The sequence below is a fragment of the Hyperoodon ampullatus genome, assembly GCF_949752795.1.
Source record: "Hyperoodon ampullatus genome assembly, chromosome: 10".
Taxonomy (NCBI): domain Eukaryota; kingdom Metazoa; phylum Chordata; class Mammalia; order Artiodactyla; family Ziphiidae; genus Hyperoodon; species Hyperoodon ampullatus.
Window position 1 is genome coordinate 50,726,525 of NC_136923.1, and position 11,284 is coordinate 50,737,808.

At 38.0% G+C, this 11,284-nt stretch overlaps 1 protein-coding gene across 20 annotated transcripts in view; it reads right to left on the minus strand.

Annotated features, from left to right (window-relative positions):
• The window catches only part of ARPP21 (cAMP regulated phosphoprotein 21), a gene marked incomplete at both ends in the record, with an annotated part of 117,030 nt that extends 107,390 nt beyond the window's left edge, over window positions 1-9,640 (minus strand). For 18 of the 20 annotated variants that reach the window (XM_079713121.1, XM_079713120.1, XM_079713123.1 and 15 more), the window contains 7 exons: window positions 3-143; window positions 867-926; window positions 1,596-1,674; window positions 3,135-3,279; window positions 7,184-7,273; window positions 8,494-8,535; window positions 9,512-9,640. In XM_079713121.1, the coding sequence (XP_079569247.1) occupies window positions 3-143; window positions 867-926; window positions 1,596-1,674; window positions 3,135-3,279; window positions 7,184-7,273; window positions 8,494-8,535; window positions 9,512-9,640 (686 nt within the window). The remainder of the gene's footprint in view (window positions 1-2; window positions 144-866; window positions 927-1,595; window positions 1,675-3,134; window positions 3,280-7,183; window positions 7,274-8,493; window positions 8,536-9,511) is intronic. The other 2 variants (XM_079713117.1, XM_079713116.1) reach the window with 2 other exon arrangements.
• Window positions 9,641-11,284: the final 1,644 nt, after the last annotated feature.

An 11,284-nucleotide genomic window follows, 5' to 3' on the forward strand; every position in this document is an offset into this window, starting at 1 on the left:
ACATTCTTGTGTTGCTGGTTTTGTTGATGATGACAGATTTCCCTGTTTGATCCACGTTGTGATCCAACCCAAAGTAAGCTGCCACTCGATGGACAAGCATCCTCTGATAGGACGACATCTGAGGAAACTTTTTATAATGATTACTGGAAAGGAATACAAGAAACAGCAGAATCAGCATATTCGTTTCTGGCCTGTAGTACATTTTAGAGGTATGCACACAAAACCATTTCTTTTTCATCTAAACCATTAAGCTTATTTCATTTCTGGCATCACTTGATGTCCTCATTTCCAGACACATTTTCCACTTACAGGTGTATTGATTAAGTTACAATAAGTGTTTTTGTTTTATAGTTGCACATTTCTCAGACCACAGAGAACTTAATGTCCACTGGGAAGTGTTCTGTTTTGGTCCAGGATACCTTATCAACAGAGCCAGGCACAGGACAAATGACATGACATAATACGGGACTGCAGATGCCTATCTGGAGATATGTCATTACATGGTTGACACTGAAAGCAGTACAATTATTTCCAGGCATAACTGACTACAGCCAGCTGGCGCCCATTAAAAAACTATAATAAAAATGAAAAGGGTCGCTTCTTGTTACTGCTACTCTATGCTAATCAGTGGCCCCCTGTTTATAGCCATTTTGTCAGGAATTTAACAAGCAGGAGCACACACGGTCCAAGCAACAATTCCCATCAGCACATAGCTCCTAACTCCAATAGCATCTCTATTTAATGAGTCAGCAAACACATGAAATAATGTTTTATCTATCCCTAAATCTTTCCAGAATGAATAATTAAACCCAAATACCAAACTAAGACACATCAGATTAATTAACCGGCATTGCAATTTAACATACTTGTTGTCACCAATGAAATCAATAATTTCCTGCTCCATTTTCAAGAGTATCATCCTGTCTCTGCAAAATAAATGTTAAAATGAAAAGGCTTTATGTACTTTCCATTCCCAAAGACTTAACAATTTCATGTATATGTATGGAAAAGATTGTTTAAATCTATGTGGCTACAAATCAGTATCTAACTCTTCTCTGGAATATGCTGTCCAAATACCTGTAATTCCATTCCGTTTAAGATTATTTCTCATCTCACTTGTTAAGTATTTTGTAATATTGAAACTCCTGTAGTTTTTAATATTAATTAAGGCATGCAAGGTATTAGGCCCATAAAACACATCAAGTAAATTTTATATTTTAAATTGATAGGAAAACTGGAACAAAGCTAAGCCTAAGTAGTTGGTTCTATTGCTGTACTGAAGCATATTTGGTTTATTTGACATTGATTCTCATTCTCTATTTTTTCCCCTTAATCAGTATCTCTTTGTGACCAGAAAAGCAGAACTTGTAAACTGTAATTTATTCATTGGATAAGTACCCAGGAATTAAGACTATTTATAAACAGTAAACATGCAAACTATTTGCAGAAAAAAGAAAATACAAGAGACAGTTTAAGACATCAGAGAAGAAGCCTGCCTTTTACAACTCTCTTCTTAGAAGTGTTTGGATTAATGAGTTTGATTGTAATATTCTACTTGACTCTTCTAGAAATGAGAGGTTTACTTAATAATTTACCTGGAATTATTCTTTAATGTGTTAATCAGAAACTCGTGTAAGTCTATGCCTGTAGAATCCGTATATTCTTGGCTGCAATCTGAAACAAATAGCAGGATGGAGTTGTCAGAAAGGCTGATGGGGAGGTGGGGTGGAAAAGGTTTTCCCAACCTTTCCCGATCCCTTTTGCTCAGGTAAACTTTAGGTGAAGCTATTGGTGTGAAAGATACATGTTACAAAACTAGCAACCTGGTAATATTACATCAGGATGAAAATTAGATTTGGGGATTGAGAACAACCAGTAAATTCCCAGTGTGGAAAGTCCCAACTGTCATAGGAGAGGAAGTGGGCACAGTCTGGGTGGGTGGGTGGAGTCAAATGTCATGTGTTCATTCTGTGCTGTCAATCAGCAAGGGCACGACCTCCCCGTGACAGTGAGGGGTAATCCCAACCCACAGAGAGAGCTCTCAAGAGTTTGAGATACCATGGAACTCTCTTTCTCTTAAAACAGAGAAGGCAAAAACTGAAAGTTCTGTTATAAGACTGTCTAAATAATAATCAATACAAAGTATAGGAGGGCACTAAATATTTCCAAGTCTTTCAAGTCTTTTGATGCTGGCTAAAGCTTAATTTCTAAAGCCATCTTAGGAAGCTGTACTTCTTTACTCTTGGATACACCTCGATTTTAGATATTCGGCAGCAGAGATAATCATTATAGGCAGATATGTGGTTATAGAGCATAATATGAGAAGTAGTTGTCATTTCTCAGCTGATCAGATGCCCTATGCTCTCTCAGTTATTTTTTTTAAAAAATAGTCTACTGCCAAGCTATTTATTCATGGTATTCTTCATTTCAACTTAGTTTTGTTTCTCTCTCTCTCTCTCTCTTTTTTTGGTTTTAGTTTTGTACAATTATATGTAAGGCAACAATTTGAAAAGCCCGGATTGTAGATTTGGGGTTTTAGAAGGAATAACTTTTGGGGAAGAATTTTTATTGAAGTAGAAGTGTGTATATTTTAAATGAGACATTATAGAGCAGTATATGGGTTGCAGAGACCAAATTTATCTGTGCCAGATAAAATATTAATATGTGTTCCATTGACATTGGTATATACATCTGTGCTTTGGGGATAACAACACTTACCACTTATTGACTGAGAATTGCTAATCCACTATCTGTCTTTTAAGATAAACATGAAAGTTAAGATATAAAACTGGGTACTATTACTGTTCATCAGTTCGAGTTAACTGGACTAATAAACCTGAATTAAGAACATATTTATATTCACTCCCCTGTACAAACTTCTTATTGAAAATAGGATATCCAAACGAATATCCAAAGAAATATGTGATCCTAAAAATAACCTTTCTAGATACACAAAAATGACACCATGAACAGAAAAAAAAAATCAAGGTCACATCACCTTTTACACACACACATACGTACACATAAAATTATATGCAGAATTTGGTGGGAGGTGACATGTGTGTAAAATCTATAATGTATTCTGTGACTATTTATGCGTCCAAATTAAGTTAAGGAAACATTTTCACATTCACCTTTTGATAACATTCTGATCTTGGGTTTTTCACAGGTTTTATCTTTGTTTTTATCCTTTTCTTTTTCTCTTTCAGAGTCATCTTTCCTAGATTTATCATCCTCTTGCAGGCTGGGAAAACTGGAAAGCTGTAAATGAATTGATTCCTGTTGGGGAAAAAATATAATAATTTAGGGCCAGATTTAAGAATCTCTGTCTGGTTTCCATTTTGCATAGAGATTATTAAGAACAGGAAAATGAAAGCCAGGTGCAGATTTTTTTTTTTCTTAAATGGTAAAAAATTAAACCTGTCAGAAAAATAATTGCCCTTTAAGGTGAATTAAACTTCAGAAGTCAATGGAAGGTCATGAGAAGTATATAGTACTAAAACTTTGCCTCATGAATATTAACCATAAGCAAGTTAAATTCCCGTAGATAACAACACTTATTTTCTCTACAGGTTTATTTTTAAACACCTAGGAAAAAATTTCTTTATCAATAAGCTTGCATCACAGCTCCTGTTATGTCTCAAAAAAAAGAGGCTTCTGCAGTTCTTTTCTATAATTCCTTGTAAGGAAAAATTGGCACAAACACAGACAGACAGATACTATGAATCATAATTACAGAGAAAACAGACATAAATAAAGGCCATGACAGCCAACTTACAATTAAAAATCTGTTTTAGAACCATATCAATAATGATTTCTATCACTATGAAAACTCAAGATATAGAATTGCAGGAATCCTAGGTATGGGTTATTATCATACATTGTTTACAAAGGCTATTAACAAATCATCGTAATATATGGTTACAATAAGCACTGCCTTTTAGAAAAGGTAGAAAATAGGGCTATATTTTCCATCAGTTATATATACATATTTAATATTATTTTAATTCTAGCATCAGTTAATCCTTTCCAAGATGTAAGATTCTCTTGAACTGATGCTTGGTTGACCATTTACAGTATTGGGACTGGATCCACTTTTATATTTATTGATTTTTCACTGAAAACAGATCATTTTGTATTAACTCATATATCAGCCATTTGGTTGATAGTATGTTCACTGTTTTGAAGAAGAATGAGCCAAATTATGTTCTTCAGTTTTATGAAAAAACTACACTATGATTAAAACTATGACAAATGAGCCAACATTAAGCCCACTGGCTCTTATGTAAGAGATGATTTGATAGGAAAGCTTTCTTCTACTAGCGACATTAACATTTATGATGTAGGAAAAAAAAATCCCAATGACTAATAGTGTTTCTCACTGATAACTAAACTAATGCTCCTCTACATGTGACTAAACTATGCCCCTACATCCTCAAATTATGGTCAATCTGGGATTCTTAATGGTTCTTGGTAAATCTAGCTAATCTAACAAGCAGAAAACAAAAGTCCTCCAAAGCCAAATTTCTTTTTTGGGAGGGGCTCCATTGTGTATTCCAGGTTGGAATAAAAAGTCACCATGTTTGGAAAGATGCATGATACAGAGGATGAAATAAAACAACTTCTCATGGTAAATATTTATCTTAGCTGGGTTTCCTGATATCCACATGTTTATCCTTGGGATGGACATATACAAATTATGTAAAACTGAGTGTAATTTGATTGTAAGGTCTTTTATCACCGGACTTGGGACAGAAATGTCTCAGTCTGCAAAGATTCAGGCAGACTTTGGGGTTACGGTTTGCTTCCACTTGTTAAGGAAACAGCTGGAACATTTCTGGCTCTGAGTGGGGAAGAAGCGATTCGACAGTGGATCAGGGGAGGAAAGTGATGGTACCAGGCCATGGCAGTGGTCTCATTGCTTCTTCAAAACCGATTGAACCATCCAGCCTCGGTAAGTTTGAATCTAAAATCAAAGAGGCTTGGAAATATAAATGTAAGAGCACAGGCTAAAGGACATCATTTACCAAAAAAATGTACAAACTCATGCTGTGTGTTGACAAATCCCATACTCAGAAAAATATCTGTCTTTTCTACACATTCTGGTGTTGAAAGAACACACAAAAGTGCTATAGAGTTGGTAAAAAACAATCTGTTCTTTTTTAATATTTTTATTGATATGCTCAATAATAAAATACAAGTATTAATAAATACATCGGTACAGGATAAGTTTATATCCAACAACAGGAAAAGAATGATTCAAGTTGCAGTAATACACTGATAGGTAAATAGTATAACATTAGAAAAGCAAAACTCCTTTAACTTAAGGACAGGCTGAACCATCAGCTATGGGTCTGAGATCAAGTAATACAGGTAGCAAGAGTTTTTCCCACGCAGGAAAATGAAGGCAGTTTTCCAAATACTGTGAATATACAAACATTGGGGAAGCAATACAATCCGTATACTGTATACTTCGGCCAGTGTTCTCAGGGATTCAGTTCCCACATTTTGTTTAAGTGCCGGTAGTACCTAATGAAGGCATTGCATTCAAGCTCAAAGGTCTGCTTCTTTATTTTCTAAAAAAAAGTAGCATGGCCACTCGCTTATTTGTGTGTCTATCAGCCCCCCTGCTTCCACCACACCTCAGCCAGTCCAAAGAGAGGCTTGCAAGCTCTAATTTCTACAAAGCTAGTTTTAGTTACTCAGCTTGGAACCAGCAGGAACAAAGCACCGTTTGCCTCATTATTTCTCTGCACCAATTGTATGGAGAACCTAGACTTAGGTCCAGGATGGGCACAATGATACAGATGATCTCTTAAAAAATTTCCTCCTGGTACTTGTCAAATAGGATAAAAAGCAGATGAAATCTATAAAGGCTGTCCTCCTCTGCCTGGCCTTAGAAGTGGGGGACCACTGGGGCATTACTTCTCCCAGAGTCTGTCATTCTGCAGAGTTAACATACATTGTGTGCATTACATCACAAGCCATCAATCAATGTTGAATAATATAAGCTGTGATATTCACATTATTCCCCCTTTTCAATCTCCCTTAAAAGAAGAAGCACAAATAAAATGCTGAACAAAAGCCACATATTTCTCAGAGCCCAAGTAAAATAAAGCCTGTGTATGAAACATAGGGATGGCTACTGAAAGCTAACCTGACCATGCCTTACGACATGGGCAGCATATTAAGGAAATGAGGCTAGGGAAAAAAAATACTCTTAGGACAAAATCCATAAGGAATTTATTTTTGGTCCTTTTAAAGAAAGTGCGCTCAATGCTCTCTGTACCCATGAGGAGAATTTAGACTATTTTAATTAAAGTAAAAAGAGCAAAGCAAAACAAGGCCCAACAAAAATAATGCTATCTTAATCATTTTTTCCTCCTCTGGGCTCAGATAAATCATTTTACTTGTCTTGACTGCTCTCAGGCTCTGATAAAATAAGGAAAATTTTTTAGCAGCAAGACCATTTTTTATAAAAATGAATATGATGCCTGAAAGGCAAACAAAAATAAATATGATGTGAAGTTTCCCATTTTGTCACAGAAGGGTTTTGTTGGAATTTGAAATTTTAGAGCTTAATAGTCTTGCTATAAGGAGCAAAAATAGGTATAAGGATATGCAGCAATGTATTAATAATATTAACTCAAATTCACCATCATCTCAGATTTATTTCTGGACAATTTTTCCAGTAGTGAGAAATCTCCACCAAAGGCCATAAAAGTATGTCTTCAAAGCTCAATGCACCTTATTCACTATTTCTGAAGTTTCATAAAAGCCAAGATTTGTGTTTTTATAGGCAAGTGCATTTTGGGGAGGTAAGAATCTCCAATAAGGAAGGAGATGGGATACTTGGAACTATATTTGGTTCAGTTTTATCAAGAGAGAGCCTTTGAGGAATATCAGCACGACTGTGCTTACATTTTAAGTTTTAATCTAAATTCTTTTGAATTCCTTTCCATTTGCAGTTTTCAGAGGGTCTGGAAAAAAACAAACGTAATACTTTGTGACAAACTGTTCAACTAATATAGAATGTCTCAGAAACAGAGGATGAAGCCAGAAGACTTTCTCCTTCTTGAACTGTTTTTTGCTCCCCCAAAACACTATTTAATGCCAAATTAATACGCATGCACACAAAGGTAGATCCCGTTCATGCAATGATCCATAATGACAGGGGGTATACCTGGTCCTGAAGACTTTCCCCTCCTGGTCTGGCTGAGGATTCTTCACAGACAGCAAGGCTGCGAGTCAGTTTACCTTTCCCTGCTCCTGACTGGGAAGGGAAAAGAAACGAGAAGGAAAGGAAAATAAAGAAAAAAAACCCAGGAAATATCCTCAGGCTGTCGAATCATCTCCACTTTCTCTGGACATTCTCAAATCAGAGTTTTAAAAGCAAGCTTCAGGGCTTCCCTGGTGGCGCAGTGGTTGAGAGTCCGCCTGCCAATGCAGGGGAAGCGGGTTCGTGCCCCGGTCTGGGAGGATCCCACATGCCGCGGAGCGGCTGGGCCCGTGAGCCATGGCCGCTGAGCCTGCGCGTCCGGAGCCTGTGCTCCGCAATGGGAGAGGCCACAACAGTGAGAGGCCCGCGTACCACAAAAAAAAAAAAAAAAAAAAAAAAAAAAAGCAAGCTTCAAATCCACTGCTCAGTGCTGTCTACAATGGCTCCAAGCATCACACCCCTGTGTTGATGGGGATGCAGTGTCTACACTGGCTTAAAGCATCGGACCCCTGTGTTGATGGAGATGCAGGTGGAGGAGAATGTGGAAGGATGAATTTAAGGAACATGCCTAGCAAACTGTGCCCATCACACTGGAAACGTACAAAGAACGAATTGCTGCCTTTTCACGAAAGTACAAGGAGAAAAAGACAACACAAATTAATTTCTACTAAAACTGGGTTTGGAAGTGATTTGACTGAGAAGATGTTTTAAAAGTTGAAGATTGTGCGCTAAACACCAGAACCTGTTTACTTCAAGGCAGAAACTAATTAGACAGACTAAAACATTTCCCCCAAACTTGATTTAAAATGAAAAGAAAACAAGCAGCTATTTGTTTGTAAAGCACTGTCAAGTCTGCCAGGATCAAATATATACACTGCAGCTATGTGAACCCTAAATGCTCTAATTAAAAAGCCTATAGAGGGACTTCCCTGGCAGTCCAGTGGTTAAGTCTTCACCTTCCAATGTAGGTGGTGCAGGTTCATTCCCTGGTCAGGGAGCTAAGATCCCACATACCTTGTGGCCAAAAAACCAAAACATAAAACAGAATTCAATAAAGACTTTAAAAATGGTCCACATCAAAAAAAAAAAAAAAAAAAAAAGCACATAGAGTGGGAAAGAAAGAGAGACATCAACACAACCCCATTAAATGCAGGCAGCACCGGTGCAGCCAAGATCCACATACAGCCATGTGAATCGTTGGCAAATCCTCTAACCCTGATGTGAATCCACATGCAACCATGATATCAGGTCAATGTAGAATTCCAGAACCCTACCTTGGATTTTCTTCTCTCTTGGTTCTGAGCCGCCAGTTGCCTCTGTATGTTAGAAACAAAATAAAGCAAACAAAGAAACAAACAGTCCACCAACAACCAGGAGAGAGGACGGGGGAGAAGGAGAGAAAAAGATGTCACCAGAGTTGAAAAATCAATAACAACATCAACAAGGTATTATAACCATCAGGGAGGGCTCCCCCAGCTCTTGCTTCCCCAAACTTTTGACCATTTAGCTTTTCTCATTCCCTCCTTACAGCAGCTCCTGGGGAGGGGAAAAGCCGGCCTTGAAGGCTTTTGGCCATTATGCTGTTATCAGCCTCTGTTCCCTTTTTATATAAAAAGAGTTAACACTTTTGTAGTTTGGTTTAGAGAAAATCGATACAGGTTATTTGCAAGTACAGTTTTTTTCCTTCTACCAAACCTCCTTCTCTCATAAATCATGAGTATTTAATCATAACACTTTTTCAGTACGGTCAATCACTCCCAAACTTCCCCCTACCCCTTCTAGAGCATTCTTTCTCTCTCTCTCTCTCTGGCTGGGAATTCTAGGCTTTTCTGCTAATAAGAATTGAAGCTTAGCCTGCCCAGGAAGGTCAACAGAGCTCATGTCTTTGATTTTTCTTAGTCTGTCATGAGCTGTATTCCATGGACTACAAACCCATCTTTATAACTCAGCTAGTGTAAAGCTGCCTCAGGAGAAGTCCTCCACAAACTCCTTGAGGTGATCTGGAAATTAATATGGAGAAGCTGTGGGCAAATTCAGTCATTAAATATGTTCTTTGGATTTTTTTTTTTTTTCATTTCAAAGGGCATTTTGACCAGAACGCACTGTTTGGTCAGAAAAAAAAAAAGAAGACTAATAATTGGGAAAGGAGAAGATTCGTTTTATGGATTTCCTATTTATTTTACTAGTCAAACTCTTTACAAGCAAAAAAAACCCCAAACCTTCAGAGTATCTTCAAAATGAAAGAAAGGGATGCACACAGTGGTATGAGAAATGGGATTTCTCCAGGCTCACCTGTAATTCCAGTTTCTCCTCCTCGTCCAGACTTTCGGATTTAACCACGCCATTCTCTGGAGTGGCCGTCTCCTGCTCAGGTCCGCCTTCCTCCACTATGGTCTGACTCAGGTCTCCTGGCTCAGACATTCTCCCAGATGCAAATTAAAATAACAAGATTTGACACCCTACAAGGTTAAGACATCAGAAAGTAATGTCAGCACAGGGTGAAGTCTTGACCATTATTCTTGAGATATTCGATTTCTCCCTTTGTACTCACATTCAAATAAGCAACTCCAGCCTCCCTGACAATTTTACACAAAAGGAGAATAAAACAAGATCAAATCAAGTACCCAAGACAAACACAAAAGGCAGATTCAGTTGCCCTGTCCACGCCCCTCCAAACACATACACATGCTCTTGTGAATGCACCTTGCTGTCAAGGTGGGTCAATACATCTTAAAATGAGACATGAAAGTCCCACACGTCTCCCGGTCCCTATGCTCCTCTACAAAGTAGAAGCAAAAGGAGAGTATCTCCCCAACTCTTCCTCCACTTCTGAGTCGGGAGGTGGTACTGGGTTCTGCAGCATCTCTAAGATGACTCATAAATCATTTGCAAATTTCAACCACAGACATACCTTCCTGGGTATAAAGGATTCAGTACACTCTCCAAGGGGCAGAAGTCAATGTAAGAGGTAATAATTCAGTATACATATAGGATCTAAATTTGGAAATAAACCTTTCAGGGACAACAGTTTCAGCCTTCAAAGTGACAGTGACATTATTAAAAGCAGAAGCCCTCCCCAAGCCCTGTCGGTGGCTGATGTTGCAGAGATTCTGCAGAAGGAAGCTATCACAACTGAACTCCGATGCTCCAGGCTCACAAGAGATGACTACACAGACACCGGAAATGGCTTTTCAAAGTGTAAGCCTGTTATTAGTACTTTTTTCTCCCTTCTTCCATAAAACCCTGACACTTCCCCTTCTGATGTGCTGTCAAAGGGGGCTCCTGAATAATTCAGCATTTACTTCCTCCTCCATTTTTTTTTTAAGAAAAACAAGAAGGAAGGAGGAAAAGAAAGAAGAAAAGAGAGGAAGGAAGGAGAAAGAAAAATAGAGAAAGACCTTGTAGCCTAGAAAGTCAGTTTTTTCACAAAAATTCCCAAGTAATGACTGCCCTGCTCCTAGTCGTTACAATGGTAACTATTACTGGACAAATCAGTGCCTTGATGTTTCTCTGGAGTGTTTATCATTTACTAGTTCAGTAACTTTATTTCCAACTGGACATAGGAAGCATGAGAAAAATCTAAAACGCAGTAATATCTGTTGCAAATTTGCTAAGACCTACCATGACAGGACAAGCTCACTTGACAAAGGATTGTGGGAATGGAAAAGGAAGTTTTCCTCAAGGATGGTACTTGGGAGTCTGTGAGGGCCTGGTGAGCAAGGCTCTTATGTTTGGGGAGGTTTGAGGATATCCATTCAGTGTAGCTGACAGATCTCTTGTATTTCAGTGACACCGGGGATGTGTGTAGTTAACCAAACAAAAAGTTCTGTTTCCCAGTAGCAAACAGTTTGTTTCTCAATGAACTGAGGTGGGGGAGGAGATGGGACTTCTGTTGCCCTAACTTTTTTTCCAGAGGGTTTCAATAAAAAACAGATTGTGGCCAGCTTTAAAAAAAAAAAAAAAAAGAACAAATTGAGTTCTAATTTTACAAACACTAAGGCAGATGAATCCCTGATACAGAACCTGTCTGTTTTGGTTGCCTTTCATGAACTGTTTTATGCAAAC